At 39.1% G+C, this 14,156-nt stretch overlaps 1 protein-coding gene across 3 annotated transcripts in view; it reads left to right on the top strand.

Moving 5' to 3' along the window:
* LOC126248430 (uncharacterized) overlaps positions 1–14,156 on the top strand; it is a 195,638-nt gene that overhangs the window by 168,837 nt on the left and 12,645 nt on the right. The window contains exon 8 of one of the 3 annotated variants that reach the window (XM_049949397.1): positions 6,160–6,348. In XM_049949397.1, the coding sequence (XP_049805354.1) occupies positions 6,160–6,316 (157 nt within the window). In that variant the 3' untranslated portion in view covers positions 6,317–6,348. Of the gene's footprint in view, positions 1–6,159; positions 9,856–14,156 lie in introns of those variants that run through there. The other 2 variants (XM_049949396.1, XM_049949399.1) reach the window with 2 other exon arrangements.

The following is a 14,156-nucleotide window of genomic DNA, read 5'->3' as shown; positions in this document are numbered from 1 at the left end:
AGTTATAACCATTTATCTTTTGAAATGTACCTGATACTTGAAATTTGCCTGTGAATTTTATCTTGGTTGATACAAGATTCTGTTAGAATGATAAGTTTTAATCTAAGATGACACTATATAACAAAAGGACAAGAAAATTTGGCCATAGCAATTTCATTATTTCATTGTTTTGAAGGTAAACTGATTTTTCAATTGTGTATACAACATGAAATTCATTCGCCGGCCACGATGGCTGAGCGGTTCTAGGCACTTCAATCCGGAGCCGCGTGACTGCTACGGTCGCAGGTTCGAATCCTGCCTTGGGCATGGATGTGTGTGATGTCCTTAGGCTAGTTAGGTTTAAGTAGTTCTAAGTTCTAGGGGACTGATGACCTCAGATGTTAAGTCCCATAGTGCTCAGAGCCATTTTTATGAAATTCATTCATGCTGTGTTCTCTTACCACTTTACGTTTTAGAGGTCAGATAACAGTGGTAGCAGACTTTGTGTAACCTGGTTACATTAGTATCCATGTACATGTTCCTTAAAGCATGTGCTAAAGTGACTGGAAAAAATTGCATGTGGTTAGAAGCACCACAAAGTGCACTTTAGAAGGCACTACTGCATTTGTCGAGTGCAAAAAGGAAATTGGTAATTCTTGCTTTCTGTGTGGCCACTGTGTGATATTCCTTGGCGGTGAATAACACAAAAAGAAGAAAACAGTCGTGGATGAAAAAATGGATAAGCAGATGGAAGAAGAGGGGAAGCTAGACAGTTTTTCAAAAATAACTTCTTTTAGAATAGGAATACTCATTTCGAAAATATTTAATGGTGGGGAACGATAATTATTGATCTTACTGCACATGATACAATAGATTACTTTTGAATACATTATGGGCACAGCAGTGATCAATGTCTTATAAATAATTACTATTAAAAACAGTCTTGATCACGATTTATTTAACAAGGTGACCGGTTTCAACCACTACTGTGGTCATCTTCAGACCATTGAGTAGGAACCTCTTTCTGTTGAAGAATCAACAGAAAGAGGTTCCTACTCAATGGTCTGAAGATGACCACAGTAGTGGTTGAAACCGGTCACCTTGTTAAATAAATCGTGATCAAGAGTGTTTTTAATAGTAATTATTGATACAATAGAAGTTAATGAAGCGGAATCTGATGAGAAAAACAATTACTACTCTTGGGAAGTTATCGGCTACTTTAAGGTTCCATGGCACTGGTCACTCGAAGTCTGTGAAAAAATTGTACTTCCGGTATGCAAACATCCTCAATGCCAGCACCACTTCTGTGTGAGGTCTCAGTGGATGTCTTTCTCTATTGTACTATGAACACAAGAGTTTTTTTTCCTTCCACTATTGCCTGTCTGTGGTCCACACTGCTTAACATACAGCATAATTTGTTTACTGCTATAACATGTTTGTTGCTGTTATGATAATCATTACTTCTGATGTTGAAAAGCCACAGCTTCAGTTACTATTGTTCAATTAAAACACTTGCGTGACCTTCTCAAAATCACATTGTCATTGAATTGTGGGAGCTGTGAAGAGCTTAGCTGCAGATGTCTTTGCCACTTGGAAGTGCCCCTGTGAGTAAACACCTCAGTGGTTATTGGCAATTTATGTGCTTTCTTGCATGAATATAGACTTGGCTTCTGTTCCAGGCAGCAGCAAGGTGGGGGTAGTGATTTTAGGAAGTTTGTGCAACTCCACGGACCTTTCTTTTAAAGGGTTGTGTAGGTAGGCATTACGAGAACCCATTACAAGGGAAAAGAGATTCTGTACTATGTTAAGAAAAAATATTGTAGGAGATTTGTTTTCTACTGGAACTAATAGTTTATTTAATAAGTTCATTATATAAGCCTTGCAAATGTGATGTGCCATGCTGCTTCTTGCAGGCATTTCTGTGATATTTATTCTAAGTATTTGATGCCAAATTTTTTATTTCAAATTAGTTGGCCTTGTTTCATATTCATATCAAGTGAGTACTCACTTTTAATAACCTGTGGCAATTTTTGAAATTTTCTCTTTTCTAGATTCAAAAATCAGTAGTAGCTGAAACTCTTGATTTCTTAAGACATTAGATCCTTTGCATCCATTGCTGCAAAAGCAACTATGAGGGGACTTCAAATAGTTAGTTATGCATATTGTCTCATGCTAAGACCACTGCACATCAAGACTGGCACATTGACAGAAGAGAGTACATGTCCTGAGTTTTCTGAAGAGAGAGTTCTGCTGTGGTGGGGGTAACAGGTGCATCACAGTGTGCAAATGACATAGGGTGGCATCTGGAAAAGTGCTCCAAGTTGAAGTAACTGGAAAAATACAGTTCTTGTGGGCAGAACATCTGAATTGCTCACAGATTCACTGTTAAATTCTGAAGGTATATGATCCAAACGCAATGTCGCATCCGGCTGTAGTGAAATGGTGTCAACAATTTGACTAAGGCTGCATAAACACTATTGATGCTGATTGCGACAGGAGGCCATTGACATCAACCACAGATGAAAATATCCAGGCAGGCAAGGAACTGATTTGGAACGATCACAGATTTTCTGACGATGAGGGCACTCTCACAGTGGATTTTAAATGGTTCCGTGAGCAAGGAGCAGACCTAAATCACTGAGGAGCTGAACAATTGGTAGAACATTTTGAACATTATTTACAGAGACTTGGTGACTGTGTTGTAAAATATTGCCATGTATATGTGTCACTTCAATGTAGTACGGCATTTAGTACAAATTACTTGGCCTGCTCAATAATGTGTAACTTACCTATTGAATTCCCCTTGTATAATTTGCTGACCTTACAGTTGGCTCATACTACTACATGTTTTATACTGTGAAGAAGTGGTGCTGTATGTCATATAACAGCAGCACTACAGTAACTATTACTTTAGTCTTTCACTATTGACATCTCTCTCTTGTTGTTCTTCAGCTTCCTTTTAAGTTGCGACTATCTCACCAAAGTGTGATTTATCTACATTTCTCAGGTTTCTTTCACATGTAACTGTCACCATTTCTTTTAACTGTATCATGGTGAATTAACCAGTAATTAATGTTTGACTACAGTTACAGACACTTCATCAACAGTATGCTGTGGCTTCAAACATATAATCGATAGCTACATAACCCAGTGTGCATAATGGTGTTGGTATGTATGTATGTATGATGACATAGAAGACACTCAAACAACTCTTGCATTCTCCAGTATGCATTTATGATGAGCATGGCTTATCAAAGTGGTAATAAGTGTGGTTTTTGTATTAATTGTTTAATGTATCCATCTATAACACCAAATTTTTATTTTTTCTGTTATAACAGTATCCTAATCCATAATGAGCCAAAACCCTCAAAGTGACCCAAAATTTCTTAAACGAAACTAAGGCACTTTCATTGTAAATATCCAATGTCAAAATACTCCCAGGTGGTTAGAATTTTATACACACTCAAAATTTTTTTTAAAACATTGGCATGCTTCCAAGGAAACACAAAAGTAAGCTGTGGAGTGACACATGATGTAAAGCCATATAACTGGAACGAAAACTTGGCAAAAGTGAAATTCTGACAGCAGCACACAAAAGCTGCATGTGTTCACAAAAATACAGAAACAAAAGATTATCACAACAGAAAAATAACATTACAGTCAATATGGACTGACACAAATTGAAAAAAAATTCAAGAAAAAATTAGAGAATACTTCTGCAGAATATTTAAAGAAGAAATGGCAAATTATGAGGCATGTAATCTCATGTTTTAAACACATGAATGGCATTCTGGAAATACAAAATAAAGAAAACTATTAATCTTCCAAAGACCGAAATACTTGCACAAAACCTGAACCAAACCAGAATCTCCTCCAAATTGCAAGAAGTTGAGTGAGTGATCCATCAGTTCAAAAATAACAGTACTCTAGGGAAATGTGGCATTACCACCAAAATGTGGCAGATGTTTGGAAAACATTGCTTAAAAAGTTCATGCAATTCTTACAGATGTCTGGCTCAGTTTAAAAATCCTTTCTATTGGCAGTGTGTCCTGGCCCACCATTTTACACAAGAAAGGGGACAAAACAAACTTGAGTGGGATTTCCAAGCCTTAATCAACATACAAACAGATCATGTAATTTTGGAATACTGAACAGTTGTCAAGAAAAGCAGATCCTGTGAATTTTCAAACTCAGAAGCATGTTACAAATCCACAAATGCAGACAAACAGTGATCACCTCTGAAGACTTTAAAAGAGCTTATGATTTGTTAGGCAGCCATTAGTATTCACCACTTTAGAAGAATTTAAAGTTGATAGTAAAATGGTAGAAAGGATCAAACAAATGTTAAATAACTCTGTGTCAAAAGTTATTCTAGGTGAAATGTCTGAAACTGTTGATGTTAAAGGAGTTGTCTCACAGGGATCTGGACTATCCTCAGTTGTTCATTCTTGTATTGAAGAAAAGTAATCAGAGCCTGTGCGTGGGGGGATCATAAAAAGAAAAACTGTTGGCAGACTGCATGAAAATAAATTTCATTTGCTACCTGTGGCCTTCTCAGATGACCTAGCAGTTGTCTTCAACAATAGGAAAAAAGTGATTAACTCTGTAGAAAACTTTTGGAAATTGCAGCCAAAAGTGGAGTCTAAATCTCACACATAAAAACTCAGTATATGGGAGGAATTGTTGATACGTTGAGGGGCAACTTGTAGCTACTCACTTCAGCAAGACAATGCATGTTCGTTCATTCAGTCCACAGCTCTTGGTCTAGTGGCTAGTGTTGCTGCCTCTGGATCACGGGATCTCAGGTTCAATTCCCGGCCGGATTGAGGATTTTCTCTGCCCGGGAACTGGGTGTTTGTGTTGTCCTCACCATTTCATCATCATCGTCATTCATTATAGTGGCTAGATTGGATTGCGTAAAAATTGGATTGTGTAAAAATTGGGACTTTGTACGGGCGCTGATGACTGTGCAGTTGAGCGCCCCCCAAATCAATAATAATCATCATCATCATCATCATATATTCAGTCACGTAGGGCAAATCTGCCAACATTCAAGATTAAATTGTGAAGCAAAGAAAGAGAGAAGCTATAAGGGCAAATCTGCCAACATTCAAGATTAAATTGTGAAGCAAAGAAAGAGAGAAACTATAAATTACACAAAAACCATCAGAATCACTTCGAACAGATATGACAGAAAAAAAATTAATGTCAAGGAACATAAAACTAAGCCACTACAACACAATAATTAGGCACTGGAAACCTTGATACTTTGGGGTAGAATTTAAAATATAGAAAAGCTAGAAATAAAAATTGTAAGAAAACTTTTGGCTCTGTCTAGGTGGAATTTTGATTGAAAGGAGATGTCTGGAATTCCATCTGTATTTCTAGAAAATCTCTGATACTCCCAGAAAGACAAAGAACCATGGACTACTTGAAACTGGCAGATATCTTCAGGAAATTGACACTGCTGTCATGCTAAAGGAAAGATCTGCCTTTAACACTTGTTGAGACTTACCAGCTTGCAGATAATCCAAGAACAGAGTCAGTAGAACCTGGACAGATGAACAGAAGATAAATTTCAACAAGATGATGATATTTTGGAAAAGAGGAACTCGAAAGTTAAATAACTTCAACCACATTCCTTAGTTGTGCCTAATATTCTAAGAAAGTGACATTGGGAACTAACACACGTTACCTTGCTTAGAATATTTGGCAGAAGGGTTTTAGGTTCATTAAACACCATTCTACAAGTGCCATTTGTCAAGTCATCCATGGTTATGACAGTGATGGATATAATGGTTTGTTATTTCTAGCATATCATATTATGTTGTGGTGTTTTTATATGTCAAAGAATACCTGATAATTTGTTCATAGGAGTGTGTAGTTTGGAAATCATTAACTGCTGTTCAAAGCAGAAATATGGCATGGGCTTTCCAAATTTACTATCATTCTTTAAGCATAAAAACACAAAAGATGTGTGTAATTATTTTTTTACCTGAAAATTTATTTCTTATTCTCTGCCATGAGAAAAAACTGTGTTCTTTCAAAGGTAACAAATCAAGAAAATTCCGTGTTCTGCAAGCTTTAAAGACTTCTACAAACATAAAAAACAATTTTCTCTCTCCTTAATTCTCATATATTTCTCATTGTACCGAACTATTAATGGGCACTCTGTTTCAGGTTAATGCAAGCACTTGAGCGCCGAGCTGTAGCATTGCGCAAAGGTCGTTACAGGAGGCGTGCGGCTGATACACGCGCACAACACAGTGGTGCCCAGAATGTCTGTAACACAGAGAACCACAAGGACACACTGCCGATGAAGCCTGCATCACAGTGAGACTTACCATTTGTTGATGTCAGTTAGAATAGGTACAATTTCATATTACATAATTGGCTGTTTAGAGTGATAACTGCATTACAGATGTGGCTGTACATATTTTCTTTTTTGTCCAAGTTTTGGTTGTATGTTTCATGGATAATTGGGCAGTATTATGTCTGGTACCCGTGTTCTGCTGTTTCAGTCCTGAAATATACTGCTTCAATAACCTTTCCTCATTATACCCATTTTGCTGTGCTCGATAATGAATTTTTCTATTGCATAGCAAACATGATCTTGTTTCTTCTGTTCTGTGTGCTTAGCTTTCTAGTTTAATTTGTAATTTTATTTCTTCATTGGCTGTAGATACCCTTATGTAGGAATTGCCAGCTTCAAATATCCTCTTAAATCTTTGTAACAGTGTATATAGTGTCCATCACAGAAGTTCTCTTTCTTTCTTTTTTATTGCTCTCTGTGCTGCCACTCGGATTGTGTCCTCTTTAAAATAGCATATAATAGACACAAGATGAAAGGTCAAAATATACAAAAGTTGAAAAAGTCAGAAAAAAGGAAGTAGCATGTTTTGCTAAAAGTTAAAGTAAGATACTGGAATGCCTAAATAGAAAGAAAGAAACATTATTCATTCTATTATAGTTGTTATATGAACTTGACATTCTATGACACTGCTAATACAATTTGACAAACAAACTTCGTATGAAAAAGCACCTAGCCTGCTTTTTCTTTCTCCTGCACTTGGAAAGAAAACAATGTGAGTGAAAGAGGTGGGGAGATGTGAGTAGGCTGCCCACCTAAAATTCCTTATCACGATATATCCTCCACATGCCAGAAAAGCTGTAGCCCTCTGGTAATGGGTTCATCATGACATTTACAATATTCATTTGATGGTACCATCTTCAGTCTTGAGTACTTTGTTTTCCACAAGGAAACAAAAGTATCAGAATTTGAGAAATTATTTGGAGTAATAGGAAGTTCGTAGGGTTCTCCTGTATTCCTCTCATTAATGAGAGCTCATTTGGAGCCTTTCTAAATTCTCATAAAGATACGAACTTATTAAAGCAGACTATGCTGTAAAATCTATTATTAAAGTGTATGACCACTGCTGAGAAGTAAGCAGTTTCATTGTTAACCAGTAGTAGACTTGTCGAATGTGTCAGTTGTAGTTGGGTGTCATTTGTTTTAAGATGATCTTTTGTATCTGCACAATCTTACTGCTTATATCTGTTAATGAAACCTAATTCGCTTGTGTCTGATCAATCCTGCTGACGTATGCGAGTTGTTTGCCTGTCCACGTCTTTTGTCTTTTGTCTTTTTAAGGTTAATCATATCTTGATGTGACTATATCTGTGGAAAGTGTAAAGCAGCATAAATATCTTTTAAAGTGTGATTTGTTGGAAGACATTCTGTACTGAAGCTAGAGGTCACAGTTCAGAGAGAATTTTCAGTATTAAATGTATGTAGTGATCATATATTATTAATGTGAAATGTCTGTCTTTATATAAAGTAATATATACAGATAAACTTTACCTGTTCCTATGTATGTTATGATTTTTTGTCGTTTATTATTAAGTGCTTGGCTAATTGTGGTAACTCTGAAAGTGTATTAATGTGTCCTTTACATACTTGGCTAATTCAGAAAGTGCATTGATGTACCCTGCAAGTGTTTGCCTAATTGTAGTAATTCTGAAAGGGTATTAATGTATCCTATAAGTACTTGTCTCATTGTGGTAATTCTGAAAGTGCATTAATGTATCCTGTATGTATTTGGCTAATTCTGAAAGTGCATTAATGTATCCTGTATGTATTTGGCTAATTCTGAAAGTGCATTAATGTATCCTGTATGTATTTGGCTAATTCTGAAAGTGCATTAATGTATCCTGTATGTATTTGGCTAATTCTGAAAGTGCATTAATGTATCCTGTATGTATTTGGCTAATTCTGAAAGTGCATTAATGTATCCTGTATGTATTTGGCTAATTCTGAAAGTGCATTTTTGTATCCTGTAAGTACTTGGCTCATTGTGGTAATTCTAAAAGTGTATTAATGTACCCAGTACATATACGATTAACTCTGAAAGCACATTAATGTATCCTGTAAGTACTTGGCTCATTGTGGTAATTCTGAAAGTGTATTGATGTACTCTGTATGCATACGATTAACTCTGAAAGCGCATTAATGTATCCTGTAATTACTTGTCTCATTTTGGTAATTCTGAAAGTGTATTAATGTACCCTGTACATACACGATTAACTCTGAAAGCGCATTAATGTATCCTTTAAGTACTTGTCTCATTGTGGTAATTCTGAAAGTGTATTGATGTACTCTGTATGCATACGATTAACTCTGAAAGCGCATTAATGTATCCTGTAATTACTTGTCTCATTTTGGTAATTCTGAAAGTGTATTAATGTACCCTGTACGTATGTGGTTAACTCTGAAAGCACATTAATGTATCCTGCAAGTACTTGACTCATTATGGTAATTCTGAAAGTGTATTAATGTACCCTGTACATACACGATTAACTCTGAAAGCGCATTAATGTATCCTTTAAGTACTTGTCTCATTGTGGTAATTCTGAAAGTGTATTGATGTACCCTGTATGCATACGATTAACTCTGAAAGCACATTAATGTATCCTGTAATTACTTGTCTCATTTTGGTAATTCTGAAAGTGTATTAATGTACCCTGTACGTATGTGGTTAACTCTGAAAGCACATTAATGTATCCTGCAAGTACTTGACTCATTATGGTAATTCTGAAAGTGTATTAATGTACCCTGTACATACACGATTAACTCTGAAAGCGCATTAATGTATCCTTTAAGTACTTGTCCCATTGTGGTAATTCTGAAAGTGTATTGATGTACCCTGTATGCATACGATTAACTCTGAAAGCGCATTAATGTATCCTGTAATTACTTGTCTCATTTTGGTAATTCTGAAAGTGTATTAATGTACCCTGTACGTATGTGGTTAACTCTGAAAGCACATTAATGTATCCTGTAAGTACTTGGCTCATTGTGGTAATTCTGAAAGTGTATTAATGTACCCTGTACGTATACGGTTAACTCTGAAAGCGCATTAATGTATCCTTTATGTACTTGGCTCATTGTGGTAATTCTGAAATTATTCACGTACCCTGTATGTATTTGGTTAATTCTGAAAGTGTGTTAATGTATCCTGTAAGTACTTGTCTTATTGTGGTAATTATGAAAGTTTATTAATGTACCCTGCATGTATATGGTTAACTCTGAAAGCGTGTTAATGTATCCTGTAAGTACTTGGCTCTTTGTGGTAATTCTGAAAGTATATTAATGTATCTTGTATGTATGTGGTTAACTATGAAAGCTCATTAATGTATCCCGTAAGTACTTGGCTCATTGTGGTAATTCTGAAAGTGTAGTAATGTACCCTGTATGTATTTGGTTAATGCTGAAAATGCATTGATGTATCCCGTAAGTAATTGGCTCATTGTGGTAATTCTGTATGTGCATTAATGTATCCTGTACTACTATATGGTCATAAACTATAATTGCAAAACTTTCGGTGTTATATTTAAATAAACCTTCCACCAAATGCTAAGTACAATACATATACCTGGATTGGAGGCTTTAAAGTAGAATAATAACGTTTAATACCAACTTAACAAAATGGATTAGTCTATTAACATACATAATAAAGGCCAACGACTGCTTGAATAACTACAGAATCCATGTCATGTGTAGAATTAAACTTCTGTAACTGAGCTATAGTGCCCAACAGGTCATATAATTTTGTATTGTCAGACTACTATATATGTGCAAAATATGTGTTTTAATTTGTGAGTGGCATAAATATGAAATTACCAAATCTCAAATTCAATAACAGAATAAATTGATGTAAGGGGGAAAAAAAACCATGGACACACAATGGATCAATGGATGATTTTTCAGTATTGTATTTGTGAACGTGATTGATTAAATTCAAACAGACCCAATACTTCCAGTATGTCACTAGAGAGAGACTGATTAATAACCAGGATTGAGTCATGCAAGGTTCTGTTTCAACCAACCAGGATTGTGAGCTGAGTGCAGCCTGCCATACCACATACAGTGGGCTCTCACCAGCTTGTTGGTTCATCAGTCTGCTGAGCTGTCCACTCGGCTTACTGTACTCACTACTACAGACTGTCTGTCGAAGCTCGTGGGCATCCACAAAAATTTTTGTGGGGGAGGGTAAGACTAAAATTGCCATTTTTATATATAAATTCTTCAGTCTCGAGATACTCTATGCACACCTCCTCCCACCTGTATCAACTGTGGAGAGCATCACTACCCCTGCTCACCGGACTGCACAGTACTCCAAAAGAAGAGGAAAATTAGGGCATACAATACCCTGTACTGGATGACTTACTGAGAGGCTAAACTGAAGTATGAAAGGTTGCACCCTATTCGATTGATATCATCTTACACTGCCGCCAAGATGACATCCTCCTCAGCCACAAAAGTCTCCTCACTTAAACCTTCTACAGTGGCCCCTCAGGGCCGCCTGTCTCCGCCCCTCCTCCTGCTAGTTGGGGGCACATCTGTTTCTCCCAAAGCCTCTCCTTTATGAGCACCGACCCCCCAGACACTGGGGACACAGTTCTCCTCCACCAATCAGAGAAGCAGCAGCCTTCTCTGGCTCCTCTCCCATGGAACGGATCCCTTGGGACTCTGCCTTCTAAGGTCAATACAAGTGCAAAAGTGGACATCAGCCACTGGCTGAAGAAGCCACTAGCTGCTGGTGGAAGGGCTTCATGGTCTTCATCCGTACTTACAGCTGCTTCCAAGAAGCTCTCCTGGCAAGCTCCTAAAGAGCAGTGAGAGGGCAAACAGTCCAGATCCAGATGTAATTGCAGAGCGTCTTGCGGAGCATTATGCTTGCACCTCTGTGTCTGGGAATTACTGCCCCACCTTTCGTCTCAAAGAGCGGGTGGAAGGACAAAATCTCTCTTTTGCTCCATTGACACCATGAGCCATATAATGCTCCCTTTAGTGAATGGGAATTTCTCACTGCCCTTGCAGACTACCCTGAAACATCCCCTAGCCCAGACCGCATCCATTCCCAAATGATTAAACATCTGTCAGCGGATTACCAGCCGTATCTCCTTGCCATCTTCATCCGCATATGGAGCAATGGCAAATTCCCATCACAATGGCAGGAAAGTGTCATTGTTCCAGTGATAAAGTCTGGTAAGAACCCGCTAGATGTGGATGGATATTGTCTTATCAGCCTCACCGACATTCTGTGGAAGCTGCTTGAATGTATGGTGAGCTGACGGTTGTGTTGGCTCATTGAGTCTTGGGGCCTTCTGGCTCCATCCTAGGGCAGTTTTTGCCAAGGGTGCTCCACCACCGACAACTTGGTCCACCTGGAGTCTGCCATTTGATCAGCCTTTTCCCAGTGACATCGTCTTATTGCTGTCTTGTTTGACCTGACGAAGGCCTATGGTACCACTTGGCAGCACCACATCTTCGCTACTCTGCATGATTGGGGTCTCCAGGGCCCACTCCCGATTTTTATGTGGAACTCTTTGTCGCCCCACACTTTCAGAGTTAGTGCTTCCCACAGTTCGCCCTCATATCCTAGAGAATGGGGTCCCACAGGGCTCTGTTCTGAATGTACCACTCTTCATAATTGCTGTTAATGGTCTCTCACTAGCAGTAGGGTCCTCAGTATCTCCCTTCCTATATGCTGATGATTTTTGTGTTTCCTTCTGCCCCTCTCCTATTGGTGTGGCTGAATGTCGACTGCAGGGAGCCATATGAAAGGTGCAGTCATCAGCCCTCACTCATGGCTTTCAGTTTTCGGCCACCAAGACTTGCGTCATGCACTTCTGTTGTCATCGCACTGTCCACCCCGATCTGGAACTGTACCTCAATGAGCAACTACTTTATGTTGTGGAGGCTTATTACTTTTTGGGACTGGTCTTCGATGCCCACTTAACTTTGCTTCCCCAACTTTGTCAGCTTAAGGAAAAGTGCTGACAGCTTCTTAATATTATTTAATGTCTGAGCCACACCGACTGGGGTACTGATCACTCTACACTGCTGCAGCTATACAAAGCCCTTGTGCAGTCCTGTCTGGACTACAGGAGCCTGGTGTATGGTTCAGCATCACCCTCAGCATTGGGGCTGCTGGACCCTATCCACCACTGTGGAGTTGTACTTGCGACAGGAGCTTTCCAGATGAGCCCAGTGAACAGCCTCCTTGTGTAAGCTGGCGTTCCTGTATTGAGGCTCAGGCGGTAACTACTGCTTGTGAATTATACTGCCCACATTCATAGTTCGCCTCACTATCCAAATTACCGTCTCCTTTTCCTTAACATGGTGATCCACCTCCTGCAATGGCAGCCCAGAATGGGGATTCCAATTGCAGTCTGTGTCCAGTCACTTCTTACTGATCTCAACACTTTTATATACCAACTTTCTTGCAGGTCCACTTATGCACACCTCCATGGTCCATGCCTCGGCCACAGCTTCATCAGGACCTATCGCAATGTCCAAAAGGCTCAGTTCCACCAAAGGCCCTCCGCCTGCAATTTTTCTGTATTCTCGCCAAGTTCCAGGGCTCCAAAATAGTCTACACCAATGGATCAATGGTCGAAGATCTTGTAGGTTTCACGTACGCTCACATTGGACATACTGAACAGTGCTCCTTGCCACATGCCTGTAGTGTTTTCAGTGCAGATTTGGTAGCCATCTATCATGCTCTTGAGCATATCTGCTGCTCAGGTGAGTCTTTCGTCATCTGTAGTGACTTCTTAAGCAGCCTACAAACTCTTGACCAGGGCTTCCCTCACCGTCCTTTGGTAATGATTATTCAGTAGTCACATTATGCCCTCTGCAACAGTGGACTTTAACTGTCCTTCATTTGGACCCTAGGACACTTCAGGTTCCTGGACAATGAACTTGCTGACAGGATAGCCAAACAAGCTACTGGTGGTAAACCAACTCTGGAGATTGGCCTGCCGGAGACTGATCTCTGATTGGTCTTCTGTCATAAGTTTTAATGATCTAGGATACTGAATGGCACACCCTCAGTACACCAAATAAACTACGTGTTATCAAGGAGACAACAAATGTGTGGCGGTCATCCATGCGAGCCACTTGCAGCACCTCCATTGTCCTTTGCTGGCTTCGCATCTGCCATACTTGGGTGACCCATGGTTACTTCCTCCATTGCGAAGACTCACCTCTGTGTCACTGTGGTTCCCCCTTGACTGTCGTCCACATCTTGCTGGACTGCCCTATTTTAGCCACTCTGCAGTGGACTTTTAACCCTTGCAGCACCCTGACTTCAGTGTTGGGCGACAATGCCTCAACGGCTGATTTAGTTTTACATTTTATTCGTGGGGGGGGATTAGGGGTTTATCATGCAATCTAAGGGGGGGGGGGGGTTCCTGGCCATTTTAACTTTCCTCACTCTTTCTTTGTTATTTGTTTGGCTTTGTGTTCGTCTTGTCCCTGTGTGTGTTCAACTCGCCTTGTCTTTTAGGCTGGAGCATTTTGTGTGTTGCAGAGTGGCTGTCACATGCTTTTTTGTTCTCGTGATCAGCCAGCCCAGGCCAATTGCTATTTTATTTTAATACCTTCCCTTATTTTTCCTTTTAGTGTATGTTTTCCCCTTTTGGTTTGCTTAAGCTTTGTCTTTCAGTTGTTCCCCGTTAGTGTTATGCCCCTTTGTTTTCCGTTACTCCTTTTTGGAAATTGTTTTAACGTGAGACTTGTTTGCCTGAGCAGGGTGTATATGAGCCGGGAGATCCGGGAAAAACCTGGGTATTTTTTCATCCCGGAGAAAACCGGGAAAAACCCGGGAATT

The sequence above is a fragment of the Schistocerca nitens genome, chromosome 3, assembly GCF_023898315.1.
Source record: "Schistocerca nitens isolate TAMUIC-IGC-003100 chromosome 3, iqSchNite1.1, whole genome shotgun sequence".
Lineage (NCBI taxonomy): Eukaryota > Metazoa > Arthropoda > Insecta > Orthoptera > Acrididae > Schistocerca > Schistocerca nitens.
Note: the sequence above shows the minus strand (reverse complement) of the source record. Positions and strands in the feature narration are given on the sequence as shown.